The sequence below is a fragment of the Numenius arquata genome, chromosome 3, assembly GCF_964106895.1.
Source record: "Numenius arquata chromosome 3, bNumArq3.hap1.1, whole genome shotgun sequence".
NCBI classification, from domain to species: domain Eukaryota; kingdom Metazoa; phylum Chordata; class Aves; order Charadriiformes; family Scolopacidae; genus Numenius; species Numenius arquata.
Window position 1 is genome coordinate 5,298,501 of NC_133578.1, and position 16,891 is coordinate 5,315,391.

At 39.7% G+C, this 16,891-nt stretch overlaps 1 protein-coding gene across 2 annotated transcripts in view; it reads right to left on the reverse strand.

The window, feature by feature from the left end:
- KYNU (kynureninase) overlaps window positions 1-16,891 on the reverse strand; it is a 65,063-nt gene that overhangs the window by 17,289 nt on the left and 30,883 nt on the right. For both annotated transcript variants that reach the window (XM_074145464.1, XM_074145463.1), the window contains exons 8-10: window positions 16,627-16,773; window positions 10,484-10,582; window positions 9,635-9,708 (exon numbers count right to left, since the gene is read on the reverse strand). In XM_074145464.1, the coding sequence (XP_074001565.1) occupies window positions 9,635-9,708; window positions 10,484-10,582; window positions 16,627-16,773 (320 nt within the window). The remainder of the gene's footprint in view (window positions 1-9,634; window positions 9,709-10,483; window positions 10,583-16,626; window positions 16,774-16,891) is intronic.

Genomic DNA, 16,891 nt, shown 5'->3' on the forward strand with positions numbered 1-16,891 from the left:
AATATCAGATATATGAAAAGGGGGAATAAGGCCAACAGTATGTTAGCACATTTAGTAAGGGGAAATCAAATATTCTGCCTAACACCAGAAATTAAAAATCAAGCAGGGAGCCAATTTACTCATAGAGATATTAATAAAGTTCTCAGTGATTTTTATAAAGTATTGAATAGTTCCCAATTATATTATGGTGATAAAAAACAGCATATTACATTCTTTAAGAATTCAGTAATTTTTTTCTAGGCTGTTTCAAATAGATTAAATTAAACAAGAAGCAAAAGCAACAATCCCTCCTAGAGGTACTTTTAAATGTGAATTCTGACTTAAAGGAGACTTGGACGGTTTTGATTACCATGATGCATTTACTGAACTATACAGTCTTATCCCCTCAAAGATTCATTCAAGGGACTGAGATGTAGATAGATTTCTAAATAATACATGTATCTGATTGAACTATAATATAAAAATTTTAAGATCTGGGAAGCTGCTCTTCTTCAGGTCTTTGTTGTTTTTGAATACAGTAATCACAATATTAATGCAAGACCTTTATCGTACTAGAATCCTTAGTAGCTAAAATGTAAGAGTTATCACCTCTGCTCTTTGCCTGAAACAAGAAGCAATCCACATTAGATGAGATTAATTTTATTTTTAATGTCAGTGGCTGGAACTAATTGAATTCAAAGTTTTAAGTGTCAGCAGAGTAGCCACAGAATCCAGTAGTTTTGTTACAAAACTTTTACTAGCACTAGGTGATACTCAAGGAGAAAAGAACTCAAACAGAATTTATTGAGCTGGAGTCTAAGACATGAAATCAACAAGGGAGAATAGAAATGGACATTTTTCACAGTTATTTTAAAAAGTCCCTCCTTGAAAAGTTGAAATTTCTTCTGTCACTAGAGAACTTGAGAGAAAAGTGACTTAGGGACCTTTCTTTACAGAGCTGTAGTTGCTCTAATTTTCAGTATCACAAACTACCAGTATTTTGGGCCCTAAAATATGTTTGACATGATGTCAAACATTTGACATTAGGTCCAATGTATGTATGTCAAATGTTCGATATGAGGTCCAACACTGGTTTCAGAAGCACCCAAGCTCTTCTCACTGCAGAAGCAGGTGAGAAGCCATTGGATAAGGACGCTTATATGGGCTTATTCTCATGTCACAAACTAACTCTATCTGCAGCATGGACCGATCAAAATCTCTCTCCACTTGCTTACAATGGGTTGCTACAAAGTCAAGCCAGAAAACTGTCAATGAAAACAGAGGGATGTTGAAAAACTAGATTAGGTTAGGAAATTATTAGATTTTTTTCAATTAACTGTACACAGCTACAGAAATTAATAAATAATTCTTCACTTGAGCTGTTTTCACGCCATGGGACAGAAAGAACCCATAAGTTTCCTGAAAGAGTTGCACCGGTAAGATTAGCTCCCTGATTTGATGCTGAGAAACTAGGAGAAGGAAGGGGATAAGAGAGGGATACAGTGTCCTTCTCAGCAGCTCACTGGAAACTGCTCTTCAGACACAAGTGAGCGCCAATTTGTGTCCCAGCCCCAAACCGTTGCTGTAGCTGCCCTCTAATTTCCATGCAATAGGAGGCAGCAAGAGGCACCTGCCAGCAAGCATTGCCAAGGACTTCAATGGGAAACAAAAAGTAGTGACTGTGATGGCAAGAACTTGCCATCAGCAACAAACAGCTTTGAAAATAAATATTTCACAAATGAAAAGTGAGAGGAAGGACAGCTTAAAGCAAGCAAGCAAGAAGAAACAGTGTATGTCACGAAGGTCTCTAAGAAGCTCCTGACTCAAAGATGTGTGGACATGGGCAAGAAGTGAAGGACAGCAGGCTGTGGACTTGCTTTGCTGGGCTTACCAAGAAAGGAGCTGGGGTGAGGGCAAAAGAAATGATCTAGTTTGCCCACAGCAACTGTGAAGATACAATAGATTTGACTAAGGGAGCCCAAAAAGAAATATATGAAGTTGTATGCCCTGGTGAGACCGTCTTCTCCTGGCTGAGCACTGGAGATACGAAGGTTGAGCTGGGAGAAAAAGAGTGTATGAGGACCAGAAACCCTATGAAAAAGTGAAAACAAAAAACCACAAGGGGTAAATCAAGCAGAAAAGAAAACCCATACAAAATCCCTCTGGTGCTCATGCACAGAAAACCAACTTTGCAAGTAATAAAGAGCCTGAATTATTTCCTTAACCTGGGTAACGACCTTCCAATTACCTTTAAAAATGCTTATGGTTTGAATCAGGTGCTGGCTGTGATATGAATCACAATATGAGCTATATGCGTGATCCCAGGGCTGCGGCTAAAGCCAGAGAGGTATTCAGCCAGGACAGGGACACGAATAGCTCTGGGAGACATACAGTGCAGGAGACCCCATCTGAACCGGTAACTGACAATTACAGGAATATACTCCAGGGGACACTAAATGGGGAAAAAAAGGTAACTGTATTAATGGCACAGAAGCATAATGTCTATTGCTGGTACTTTCAGCATAGAGCAATTTCAAGGTATACCACTATCTCGAAGCACATTCAGTAAGGAAAAATTAGAAACAATTCCCCACTGTGGGCTAATGAACTAATACAAAAGCACGAGCAAATCTCATTTTTAAAGGACATGTGTAGACTACAGCTTTAATTGAGAACCTTAAAAGGAAAGCTTCATAGAAAGTACCAAAGGTAGGAATCTGAAGTAGAAAAAAAGTGAAAAATGATCAAATACTGAAAGTGAGTCAACAGCTAGTAGGAAATCCCAGATGCAAAGTTGCATTAGTTCCAGCACATTTCTGCACAGAGGTAAACTAGCTCTTAGTGGAAATGGCAGAAGATTTACTTGATGTTTTTTGTGGAAAATAAACTTTTTCCTCCCTAAGAGAGAAAGTTTCTGTGAGGTGGATACAGAAACGTTCAGATTGAGATAAGCATAAAAGGGAAAATAATGTCTCTGTTACTAGTTAAAAAGGCAGGTAAAGAAGTCTTTCTTTCCATTTTGTTAAAGGTGTGTGACACCAGCTCGAGTGTTGCATCTCTGGAAGTTCATTCAGCCTTCTCTTATTGGGAGAAATTGAGACACAGCCAAGTGCTTTCAAAACTACCTGTTTCAAAGTGGAGAACTGAGGCACAAAGAGCAGGCAACTAACAACACACGTCCTTTGAAGCGAGGGGAAAAAAAAAAAAAAATCACAGCAACCATACAGACTCTGAGGAGAGCCCCAGGATCTCTTCCTTGCTAGTTAACAGGGATGCAAGAGTTGCCCCCAGGCTGCATTCACCTTTCCATCAGACTAAGCCTGTTGGGTTCCTTTCATGTGTTGAAGCAGTTGTATCTTACACCATCTGATGAGAAAAGCTAGAGGCAGCAGATGGGAAACCGCATCCGCAAGGAACGAAGCCACCTCCCTCTCGTTTCAGAGCTGGGAGTTGGAAGGCGCCATGGCAGAGCAGACTAAGTGGTGTATGTCCCATCAACATGGTCCTGGAGAAGAGATGCATGAGAAATTTGAATCTCCTCGGATCTAAGATGCAAGCTCACTAGTTTAGTGAGTGATTACTGAAGAAGGAATACCATTAGAGACCTATGGCAAGAATATGACCACGCTCAGCCTTAAAATAAAAACTATTTTGAAAAAAAGGCTGTGACAAGCTTCATGTTTTAAATGCCTTTATATTGTTGGTGGAGTTTTGGACAAAAGAAAGAGCAAGTTGTCAGGCAAAGACTTAAATATACGTAAAACCTCCAAATCTGCACCCAAGGTGTCTTCAGGTGTCTGCAGCCAAACATACCTATGCTATAAAAACTATTTTGGAGAAGATATGACTTATAGAAGCTAAGTGTTTTTATTGACTTGTTTATTTCCACTTATCCCCGCATTTTGATACCTTGATAACAGGCATGAAAATTCGGAATCAGTCCAGCACCATGCTTTTTGAAAACACTACTCTATATATGAGAAATTCAACAGGAACCACGTCTCTGATTTTCAACATGCTCCATTTTAAGGTCTGAGTTTTCAAAACTAAGAGTTAAGCATTTAGGTAGCATGGGAGTATGCACAGGGAATGAAAACAGCACATTACTTTCACGCTCACTCTATGGTATAGATGATGTATATACAGCACTTTTACTCATACATAGTCCCATGAGTTTACAAGTAGGCATACAGCTCCTCTCTCAAAGACCTTAAAATCTAACCAGGGCAAAGGTGACAAAACATAGGGGAAGACCTTCAGGGAGAAAAGAGTGAGAAGATTATTTATAATGAGAAAAGAAGCAAGATTGCTTGAAGATGAAGCTTAATTACAAGGGAGGATTTGAAGAAATAGAGAGAGAAAATTCTTGACAGAGAACAAGGAGACAGTCATGGGAGCCACATAAGATGATGTACAGAGCTGAAGAGACGAGAACGGGAATAGATGATGTGAATGCACATTAACCTCTCTCTCTTTTTTTATCCCAAAGACTCACTCCAAAGGTAAAAAATGCTCTTGGATATTTGCCATTCAGTTGGTGAATCCGAGAACACACCCCTGCAGGCCCATCATGGGTCTAGATTGGCCTAATAAATCACTTGTCCCAAGACAATGCAATTAAGCCTAATTAGCCAATGCCTTTATTCCTAAACAGTCTCTTCCCAAGGGAGGTTTTAACTTTGGGTTTCTAAATTACCTCAAGGAGCTAAATTGTTCTCATCTCCTTGGCAAAGAAACAGTTCATTTCTACCTTAGTACGGGATACTTTATGCACTCGGGGGGCACGTGTTGCGTTCCACGAATAGTTTATCCATACGTTAGCCCACAGTTTGAGTCCAGTAGGACCAGTGAGGAACACTTCTGCAAACAGCAGCAGGTACGCTTCCATCCTTGAGCGCTGACTTTCCAACTTGCTCCCTGGAAGTCTCCACACTGCTTCTGCAGATCCTCTCCTCATCCGGGCCAGTCTGCTCTGTTCTGCTAAAACTGTCAGTGCTGCTGAGATACTCACAGCTGATAGACTCCAAGCATCAAGTGAGAGTTGGACCATCTTAGTCAATTATTCCTAGAAGCATTTTAAACAAGAGCAGCTTTAGCTCTAAAAAAAAAAAAAAAGTAGATATAAAACAACCTTCCCAATCTTTCTTATGACTGTCCTTTGCTCCCAACTCACATTGCTCCAAAGCTACATTATTTTCAGGCCTTTCAGAGAAGCTTCAGCTATTTAGTTTGGGGATTATGTGGCTCTAATTCAAAAAGGAAAAATGCGGTATCTCCCCATAGATCAAGAAAATAACTAGAGAAAAACTCAACTGGAGCTACCAACCCTGGCAGGGATTGAGCAACCTCTTGTAAAAGAAAGTCACTGGGCAGAGAGGGGCTGCAGTGGAGTAAGGTGGGAACACAGAGCACGTGGGAAAAACGGGAAGGGGGGAGATGTACGGAGCTGGAATAGCATGTCGTTGTTTATCTCCTGCCAGGTTAAAAGTTCACATACCAAAAAGCTCTGCAGGTCTCGGTAACGAAGTAGCAAGAAGCTATTTGTGCTCCGGTGTTTTCACTGGAATCAAGACGCCAAAAAGGAATGTGATCTAAGAGAACGGGTTGATATCTCACCTCTGTCTATGAAGAAATTGTCTGAAGATATCTTGTGTTTCTCAGAGCTAGTATGAAATAGCTATCATTTGGTTTCTTGTTCTTTGATACTTTTTTTTTTTAATCCTATATAGTAAAAGCCGACAAGCTCTTTGGACATCAGTTGCTTCCTGCACATACAGCATTTCTTCACATCACACAAACTTTTTATTTTTAAACTCTACCTGCTGCCAGCCTGTGCTAAAGTTAAGTCGTGATAAATCCTTTCATTTTAAACACTAGACTGTGTACAATTTTCATTTAATCCTCTGCCAAGGCTTATTATTATTCTCCTGGCTGCTTTACATACATTTATTTCCCTTTCATCTTTTTAAATTGTGCCTTACTTTTTCTTACAGGGATTTGACTAGGACTTTTTTTTCCTTCTCCTATCTCAGGATGCTCCAAGTTTGTCCCCTCCTCTCCCTTATGCCGGCTGACAGCGGAGCTGAACTCATTGCACGTTTGCAGCTGCAGATACTCCACTGTGAACACCTGACTTCTCCTGTACCTTCTAACCCAGGTGTTCACAAACATTCACATTTCATTATAGCTAACTCGCTTGGTAGATTTTAGTTATCTTTGGTTTTATAAATGGAGAAACTGAGAAACAAAGGAAGGAAGGAAAAAGAAAAAAATAAACCCAAAACTTTTCTGGAACCCAACAAGCTAGTCAGGCAAAATTTCAGTATTAGTAGGTCAGCTCAGTGCTCTCTGTGTCTTGGAAACCTCCCCTCCACAACATAAATGCATTAATATGGAAACTTGGTGGCATAGGATCAGCCTGCACTGACCCAACAGTTTCAATAGTCTTTCATAGCTCTGCTCTGTCCAGGTCTTTTTTGAAACCTTCCCACAGAGAAATCACTCTAGCACGATTAGCCAAGAATATATTGTATTGAGATATATAGAGCAGGTATTAAAAAAGCTATTCAAGTATTAAAAGAGACTTCAAAGGAGGTGAGATCATGAGAGACCAGGGATATATTAGACCCATATATGTCAGATTGATTCAGTGTTACTGCTCTAGGAAGAACGATAGAGGACTAGCAAAGGACTACCCAACATACTTGGTCCAGGTGTTAATTAGGATGGTTACAACATGTAACTTTTAGACCCATGGCCCTTGCAGTGAATTAGAGAACTATCCCTGGCTAAGCCAGGGAGCGTGGGACGGTGCTTGCAGCAACAGAAGAGGGGACATAAGAGTCTGTATTGTCTGTAGCCTCCATCTTCCAACCTTCTGTGGGACCTAAGGATCAAACTTTGCTCTTGGGCATAAATCCTTTTCCAAGTTGGTGAATTACCAGCTTTTAAAACTCTTGTGGGAAGCTTGCACATCCATAAATAAGAGAAGTGGGATTGGTGTTGCCTTTTGTCTGCTGGGATGTGACATGGTATTACTGAATAACACCAGTTTTGGGTCGGGTAGGTTGGCAGTTAGGCTGCCACAACCTCGGTCTGCAGACTCCAAACAGAAAACAATTTCGGCATGGCCAGAGATGCTGGTGGTATCAAATAAATTAATAAACCTTTCTCAAGTTGCATTTTAAAAGAAAGCAGCAGCAAGTAAGCGTTTTGTTGTCCAGGGAGCAAGCTCTGGATGGAGCTGCTGGAGGGCCACTGTCTGAAACTGTTCATAGCTACAATGTGAGCCCCTGTTTGCTTACACTGCATAGACAAAAACATACTCGTGGAATTAAGAGAAGTTAAGACAAAATACCTAAATGCCTTTTGTGATAGACAGTATCTGGGCTTGGGGGTTTAAAATTGAAATTTTGGATTGAGCTGTTTAATTTTCAATAAGTCCTTTTTGCCCCAGTATCAGCCAGTAACAGGCAAAGAAACTTGGCAAACATTCTGCGTCTGCCTCTCTGAATTATGGTCAGAACATACTTTTTTTTATATTAAAATACAATACATTCTTTTGATATAAAAATAACTACCTAGTCAATAGCTTGCAGAAAATATGAAGGATGAGACAAATTAAAGAAATCTATATAGGTGGGTAAAGTGACTTGCATAATATTGGCTGGGACTTAAAAACAATATTTCAGACAGCTTAAATGACAAAAGGATATCGGCTGGATTGGAATTTAACTACCCGCTTATGTGTGTGCTGAGATGCAAAGAAACAAAATGTTCGGTGCTTCTGTTTTTTGAATGAAGTTGTCTGGCCACTGGGTGTCATCCTTGATTCAGATGACAGCCAAAGACTTTTTAGATACAACATAAAACCTGCAACTTCCAGAGCAGTTAAATTCCACTCTATTTGATTGTACAACATACAGCAAATTGCTCTGCATTTAAATCACCTATAAAATTGAATACTTTGACATAGACAAATTCTCCTTTGTCTCACTGCCTTATTCCGAGACCTGAAATGGCTGGTTGATGCAGAAAAGAAAGAAAAGTAATGCAACTGGGGCATACTAACTACAAACAATTTGATGAGTGATTATCAAATCTCAAGAAATATGAAATAACTATGATTAAATAATGCAAAGGATCTATGCAGGAAGTTTGGAATTATATCCTTAATTGGGCCCCAGGCTGAAAAAGCCTATTTCATATAGGCAATTGTACTTAAGATATTCAGTATCCAGATTCAGTACACAAGTTAATGACTATGTATGAAGAAGCTGGTTCAGGAAAAACTAATTTAAGCTCTTACCTACAATACCAAGCTAGTACCCTCACAGAAGTTTCAAAATTTCATCAAAGAGGAAAAAAGACTCAAAGTCCTTGAGATTTTATTCATTCCTCCTATTGTTGTTCTGTGATTTCTAGCTGGCTCACACTTTTTTCACTGCTCAGCATCTTCCCAGCTCCCCACAGCCAGACCCAGAGGTTTGGCCATAGGAGCACTGCCTGCGCCTGGCTAACAGGGAAGCAGGGAAAAAAAGAAAACAACAAATTTCCAGAAGTACTCTCCGGATATTCAGAATATTTTTGCTGGTGTTCACATGTGAGAATCGAATCAGCTCACAACAGGTCATATGTCATCCTAATGAGTTTTCTGATATGGGTGACTGAGAAGAACTTATCAGCGTTATTTTGTTATCTCCTGGGAGTCTAGACAGTCTGAAACCAGCACATAGTGCAGTGAAGCTGCTTATTATAATATTATTTCTCTCTGAAACCTGATTTAGTTTGCCCTCTTCAAGCTAAAATAAAAGTAAGTGCCAGCAATTTCTCCAAGAATTATAGCTGGAAATAAATGTTTACATTTGTCAGTGCATTAAAAGCATTAATCCTACTGTTCTTAATATACATACATAGAGTAAAGCAATATAACATTTTAAATAACAGGTTGGGGTTTTTTTAATGCAGCTAACCTCAGTTGATAGCACAGCTTTTCATGGATTATACAGTCTTTGAGAACACAGATCTCCATGTAATTCTTCCTAGCTTTAGCAGTGGATATAATTTTAATGAAAACATGCCAGTATTAAGGAGCTATTAGACACAGAGTTGAAATTGTCTTTGATTTTGTTCACCAACCAAAGACTTCAATGATTTTTTAAAAAAATCCATTTTTAACGGAAGACATTAAATATTCTCTGTACATTAAACAGTCTCATAGGCATGATTTAGGTTACTTGTTTTTAATATTATAAGCATTCTCTTTAATGATTATATTTAGTTTAGAATTGATAGCAGACTTCAAGGAGGAAATGCATTTAAGATGTGAGCACGTACATTAACAATTTCAAAATTTACTAAAATTAACATAAAACAACCCATCTAAGGTAAAAAGTCAGATAACCAAAGTATCTAGACTTGTACTACCCTTTTCATTGATGCAATAAGTCAGTAACGAATATTAGACCAATGAGCTTTTTTTGATGCGGGGAATTTCTTCTGCATCTATACATATATACATACATAGATACACATGTCCATAATCTAAGACTAGGAATCCATACACTTTCTCACTTTCAGATCTCAACTCAGAGGGAAAATATTTTCCCATTTAAACTTCACAGCACCTTTTATTTGGGTATAGAAATATACTTACGCTGGTTTAATACTCCGGGAATGCTTCTCATGAATGTAGGCACCAGCGAGGCCTCCTGCTCCAGAATTTAAATACTGCAAATAATAAATCAACATGTACAAGTTGTGCTCATTATCTGTAAAGTATAGCTTTCCTTCCCTCACGCTGCTCTATAAAACAGACCAATATTAGCATTTCTAGTGGTTTCTAAATGGAGATCTTAGCATTTTTCTCAAACTGCTGAAGCAGGTAAAAGCCGATATATTTTTTCAGATTAGTTATAAAAATATCTTTCTTGGCCTACATGTGATATTGGAAGTCTAACAGACAAAAGGCTAGAAAATTGAAGTACGGCTGAAACAGTCCCATGTCATAATACTTATAGCAAAGTCATCAAACAATTCATCTGAATATACCTGTCGATTCTTAATCTCAAGAGAAGGGAAAGGAACTAAAGATACCTTGTTCTATGATCTGAAATTATTTAAGTTTAGGCAAGAATATTCTCTTATTTAGGGACCACTTAAGAAAATCCTACAGCTGTAAGACCTTCTCAGTGTGGGAAATAGGAGAAGAGCCTCTGATACTGTGACCACTGAGCTCACTGTGCTTCAGAGCAGATGATTAACCAACACTAGTACCCATCTCACATCCACAAGACCTTGCAGGTCATTGCCACTATTATCTTTTGGAACTTCTCGTAACAAAACCACCACTGAAGTCAGTGTTCATCTCCTCATTGTAACTGGTAAAAACATTCAGCCAAGTCTTGATCAGTTCAGGTGCAGTTCTTATTCATCTGACCTGTTCGGTGACCCATCATATAAGCGACATTATGGAAAATAGTCTCAAACAAGGAATCTATTTTACCTTGTAGGAGCACCAGCAGGCAAAATCTACTCCCCAGTCATGCAAATGAAGCTCTACATTCCCCACAGCATGAGCCAGGTCAAATCCAACAAAGCAACCCTGCAGGAAAGAGATAATTAATATATTACTTATCAAAATAATCATAACTATAGAATTATTTTGAAAAAAACACTTTAGAGCTTTACTTGCTCTCAATATAGGCATGCTATTAAGTCCCATCTGTGTTGAGTTATTACTAGAAACAAGTTTTCTATACCATAGATACATGCAGAAATCATGAATTATTTTGTGGGCTTGTCTTCAAGGATGCTTGGATACGCTTTAGATTCCTAATTTGTTTTTTTTCTAATGCAGTAGAATCACTTGAAATAAGTATTCATGACAAATGCATGTTGTATGCTATGACAAGCTCTAGGCAGAGACAAAATAGTAACGTACATAAGGATGCCAGTCTCTCATGGACAATTACATTCCACTATATGCTTATACTTAAGGTCTCCCTGATATTTAAACTATGAAGTTCTTACTCTTTGGGAATACAAATGGGTGAGATAGCAGCCCATGCAACACACTGATCTTTAAGGACTTGCGTATTTGTCCCTAAAAAGTTACAAAACCATTCTGATGTTTCTCTGTGAAAAGCATTGTGTTTGTCATAATCACAATTTGCATAGGGCACTGGGGGGTGGGAAAAAGCATAAAAGGACCACAGATGTATAGATCAAAAAGTAGCAGTTTTACACACAAAATAACCACTGGATGGCAGCATTTTTAAACTAAAAAGTTCTTCCAAGTTTTGCTATTTATTTAAACACAGAGAAATAAAACTGCCTTTTGTGCCTGGACTACAAATGTAATGCTATTTTTCATTTTGCTTTTAAAACACAAACAGCCTGCTTGCAAGCAGCATGGTAGGAATAAGAGTGAGAGCACAGGCTTCAGAAAAATCAACGTCGAATAATAAAAACAAAGGATTTTTTTAAGAATCTCCTGCTGTTTCTTGCATGAAGGGAGCCTTAGCTAAATTATTTAAATGGTACTTTGGTATATTTAATCTTCTGTATAAACTAGATAACAATTTGAACAAAACAGCATTTTAAGAAGATATGACACACTAATTCTAATGGAGGCATTAGGGAAGTTATCAGCTTGAGAAGTGGCTCCAAAACGACGGGAAGAAAACTCACTGCTATAGCACTTGCACGATCTGAACATTTTCTTTTAAACAGAAGCAAAGTTCCAATAGATAGTCTAGCCTTCACACTCTCGGTGGCCTGTCTTCACAGGGACACTCAGAAGTGAGTTAAGACAAATCAACTGCAATGGTGAAGTTGATGCAGAGAAGCTGAAGCATCTCTGCATCTGAATGCCCATCTGAAGCTGAATGCCCATGGGAACACCCTCATTCAGAGACCAAATGGCCTTGGTTCAGAGAAATAAGCTACAGCAAACTAAAGCAAATCTGCTATTGAACAAGTAGGTTTTTATAGGGTTTTAAGGCATTAACTTTAGAACTTCAGTTGACTGGATCTAAACATTTACAGATATCCCTTTGTACATACGTCCCACACAAACTTTTTTGAAGAACTTCTATGACAGATTCATTGGTTGCAGTAGAAATGAGGGATAACATGATATACTGAGAGTCTTGCAGAATGTATGTGTCTGACAGCACACTAACAAAATCAAAACAAACACACCAAAAAAATGGTAGTCGCTCATAAAAAAAAAAAAGCCTGTAAGAAATTTAATTCTATGTTAAGTCTTGTGTTCAAATCGGTTGTCCTTTCCCTGTTGATAAGTTATAAACTCTCTAACACAACATGTTCAAGCACAAGATGACAAGTTACGAGAAGACAGTAGATGGGAGGTAGGACAAGACTAGTCAGGACATCAGCAGGCTGGATGCCCTTGCAGTCACAGTAATATAATGATGCTCCATAGTCATATCTATACCTGTAACCTCAACACACGCAAACTTCCTCGGGCACTGAATGGAAGAGATCAGCTTGCACCCTAGCCCTGGGCTTGTAGCCCACAAACAGGATGGCCACCGATATGCCACCCAAGGATCATCTTCCTGAACTGCTTTCACTGCTCCCCAACGCTTTGAACTTGGTTGGTAAATCCTTCTGGGTACCATTTAACTTACTAATAAGGAATGGCCTGAAAATCTGGGTTCAGTGCTGGCAGGTTTCCTGCATCATCTCAGAAACACCCACTCATACCATTTTCTTCAAGTCGTCATCTGCAACATGGGTGGTGCTGGTTTGCTTTCCCCGGGGGAGGCGTCTGGCACTCGAGTCGCACAAACAGCAAATGTTTAACCACACAGATTGCATGGGAAAAAGTAAAACAAACTGAAACAGCTCTCCCTGCACAAGCCACGCAGAACAAGGACTGCGTGGGAATGTCGCTTCCCCAGACTAGGGGGAAAACAGAGCTCTCCATCTGCTGTGGGTGAAGAAGAGGACATGTGCTCTCCCCTGCCTCTTCCGTTTTATTCTAACATCTAAAAGTCATTTCTGCAAAGTGTCTGGGTAGCTGCTGATAACCAGCAGGTAACAACTCAGCATGGACAATGACATTTGGAGAGAGGGAGAGAAATGACAGCTTCACACCAGCAAAGCTGGGACATTTAGAAAGAGAGACAGGAAAAGAAATGAAGATGAAGGATCTTAAAGCTCTTCCTACTGGGACTCAAGAGATTAAAATACTTTACATACGGTACAGAGTCAGTGGAAAGTACAATATAACTTATGAAATGAAAATTGTATTTGAAAGGTAGTCTCCTAAAAGTCAGCCATTTCTTAGCTTGTAGAAGAATAAAATCACTGAACCCCCTCCATCCTCTAGAGCAAGCTCAAAAGTACGAAACAAGGAAAACTGTTAAATCCTCTTCAGCCTGCTGATGAGTCTCTTGCACAATACGTAGTAATTTTGATTTATCTGTGAGACCTAAGATGGAAAAATAGCCTGAGGTAATTTTTCAAGCTTAATTTAGTTCATTTAATATTTAATGACTTAATGAAGCTGTCTATGTGCAGAGCTTTCACTCTGGGAGGAATCTTAACGTACGTAGGGAACTTAGGAAATTGGCTTAAAAAATGTAAAAGGAAATCAGTAACTTAATTCATAAATGATTGACCTCAAGATTCCTAGGACATTTTCCAGACCTCCTGAGCTCTCAGCTCAAATCTCTAGCCAAAACCTGATAGGGCACAACACTGCAGGATTTTATTTCAACTGTACGTTAAAAGAATTATTAAGATCATCTGTGTAGGACTTTTCTCTCTCCTATACTGGCTGACAAGTGATTTATTTTTTTTTCTTCCTCTTCTCAAATGACATTTCCACCTTGTATTTTCCCCTTCTGACTTTCTTGCTTGTCAGCTCTCCTCAACCTATTTTCTGTTCAGGAGCAGGGGGTCATTCAACACCCTTCATCACCGGGAAGGGGAGCCTTACATTTTTGCTTTGAACGTGACTTCTCAGGTTTATCCTCTTTCAACATACATTTTAAAGGACTTTCAGCCTTTCTGTGATAATATGTAAGGAATAAGACAATCCCGGTTTTATCAGGTCCAGAACCTCTTCAAGGAGATATAGTCTTTAAGTCCACGCGCTTACTGTCCTGAAAGCTTGTGAACCTGGGGACAGGGACTGGTTGGATGCCACCAAACAGAAGTTAACCCTGTGCACATTACATAAACGCTAATGACTCTGTTGAGCAGTTGTTTTCTTGTTTTCTAACCCAAATTCAGCTCCTAACATTAGCTCTGACCTGGGAACACAGGAGAGGAGCCAAAGCTTTCGAAGTTCCAACATTTTGTGCTTTTTGGTAACCAGAAGCCCTGAAACCAAAAGAAGCAGCAGGGTACAGGACTACCTTTTACCACTATTAAGACAGCAAACTCTTCATGAATCACAGATCTCGTAGCCGTTCAAGCAAATATTTGCCATATGCAGATGTTTAAGCGTAGTGTAACAATATATTACATCCTGGTTTTGTATGAACATATAAACGTGACTTAACGCAGGGGGGCAGAATCCATAAGGAAATTGGGCTGAGTGTACCTGACAGTAGGGAAATAGAAACAGGGCGGGCTGTTGCTTTTCAAGCCTTAAGGGTACTCAAGCAGTTCTTCAGGTTGAATAACTTTTTCTTTTTAAATACACTAATGACATTTTAAGTCATGAGTCTACCTGAGTCCCAGTCCTATGTGCTCTAACAACAAAGACGCTGGTAATATTATTTTTTTTCTTTTTCCCCGCTCTTCAAAGATTTGTAGAAGACGACATTTAATTCTATTATGGCACCTCTAGCAGGCATGCAGGTAGAAACAGGCCTTTGACATCTATGAGTGCCTGCTGGAGTACGGAACTGCTGTGAGAAGTTCCTATCCTCTTCAGTAACACAATATAGTCTCTGTATAAATCTGGAGTGGTTTTGTGTATATCCATGTAGAAGAAGATACCCCCAAGTCAATATTGTTATTTGCACTACTTTATAGAAATATTAAGCTCTCTCCACCAAGTCCTGATTATCTCCCCAGATAATATAAATATCAAATCCATTTTTGCGCCATACAATGAACAATCAGTGACTACTTTTCCCCAGAAATCAGGTTCTCGCCCACTTCAGGGTAGTTTATAGCTTTCAATGAAACTGCACCATGTCCACTCACCAAGGCATGTGTCCCACAGCGCAGAGAGCATCTTCAGAGAGGTGGTAAACAGATAGGCTTTTCTGAGGTTGTTCATAAATACAGTGGAGAAGAAAAACTTCTCTCAGACACCTTTCAGACACATCACAGAGCAGATTTTGGGGAAGAAGCGCTGTAGGCACGCAGGCATTGATGGCTGAATGAAAGCTCTGCTGCCACCAGGAGCGAGAGTGAGCAGAGCAGTGGGTGGCATCGTCCTATTAATAACTTATCTTCCCTTTCAAACATTTCAGCATAGCCTCTTGATTATTTGTGGTCAGCAAAGTACTGGAAGACCCTCAAGGAAGGCACCATGAAGGTGTTCCTTTTAGAGCTGTGTGGAGCTAATGCACAGATATGCTTCCCTCTGCAGCTGACTCGCCCCGTTTCTTTTTTCCTTAGTTTTCTGCATCCATGTCAGAAGTCAGTCTTGTTTTGTACTGTGTTCAGGACCAATTTTCTTGCCAGGTGCTGCTCTGTGAGAACATTCCCTTTTTATATCCCACGGGCCCTGCACTAGCTCTCACACCTGCTGTGCTTTCCCAGGGGAGACTTTACCATCACTTTCCAGCAGCATAACTTACTCCCTGACCTCCAGAAAAATTTCCACTGCCAAACCTATAGCAACAGAAGATGTATAGCCTGATGTGAGCCAGGAACCTCTCCAGAGAGTTAAAACATGAAATATAAATAGTTAGCTGGTTTGCCAGAACCCAGTGATACTAAATAAGTTTATCCTTGAGTGGTTTAATCTTATATGAGATAAGGTACATCCAGTAAAAGACTGCCCCTACGGAAAGTCTGGTGACCTCCTGTTGACAAGAGGACTTAATTAAAAAGTGTTTTCTCCCAGATTCCTGAGGCAATTGAGATGGTTAAAGAAGTTTTACAGCTAAGTCCACAGAGAACACTGCCTGCAAGCTCTGAAGGCTAAGTCATCACTAAAATAGTGTCATCTTGTGACGTTGATGTGCTCCACGTTGTGCCTGTCTCTGGAAAACTGATCAGCTGGGTCTGAACACTGCTGGCTCCATGGGGAGCTCACCAGGGGCCAAAACTGCCACAGCGTTGCTGCGGGAGATGAGGAAAATCATGAAAGTCTGCCAAAAAAGCAGAAATCTAACGCAGACTAACTTTTAAAGAGAGATTAGAGCTGTGATTACCTCCTCCTTCTCCACTGAACCTCTTGAAATTTTATCCTTCAAGAAAAGCCCTCTAGAAGTTAATAGTAATGAATTATCTCTCCGTATAGTTTAAGTCACACCTGAAAGATCGCTCTTCCAGGGCTATTCCTTCACGCAGCACACAGCCCTCGCAGGGCCTGGGCAGAGAGCGCTTTTACTTTTTATCAGAGAACTTTCCACACATGCTGTTTTGTTCCACAAGGAAAGCTGATATAAAATTGGTGTGAAAAGGATGGGTTTGGAGCAATCCTACCTTTTCTTGGCCAGCCTTTGTTATTCTAGGGATGTCAAACATCTGTCCCGTGTAGTACTGCACCCCACTGAACAGAATGATAGCAATAGAGTCCCCTTCCTTCTCAATTACAGCAAGGATATCTTCAATCCTCAAGGTCTCCTCCCCCTAAAACAAAGTTAAAGCACACATTTTACATCAACTCTGGCAGTAATGAAACTGTCATTTCTTATTTCATAATCTATATTTTACCATGAGCTGTGCTGCTTGCATAAGGAGATCAAAA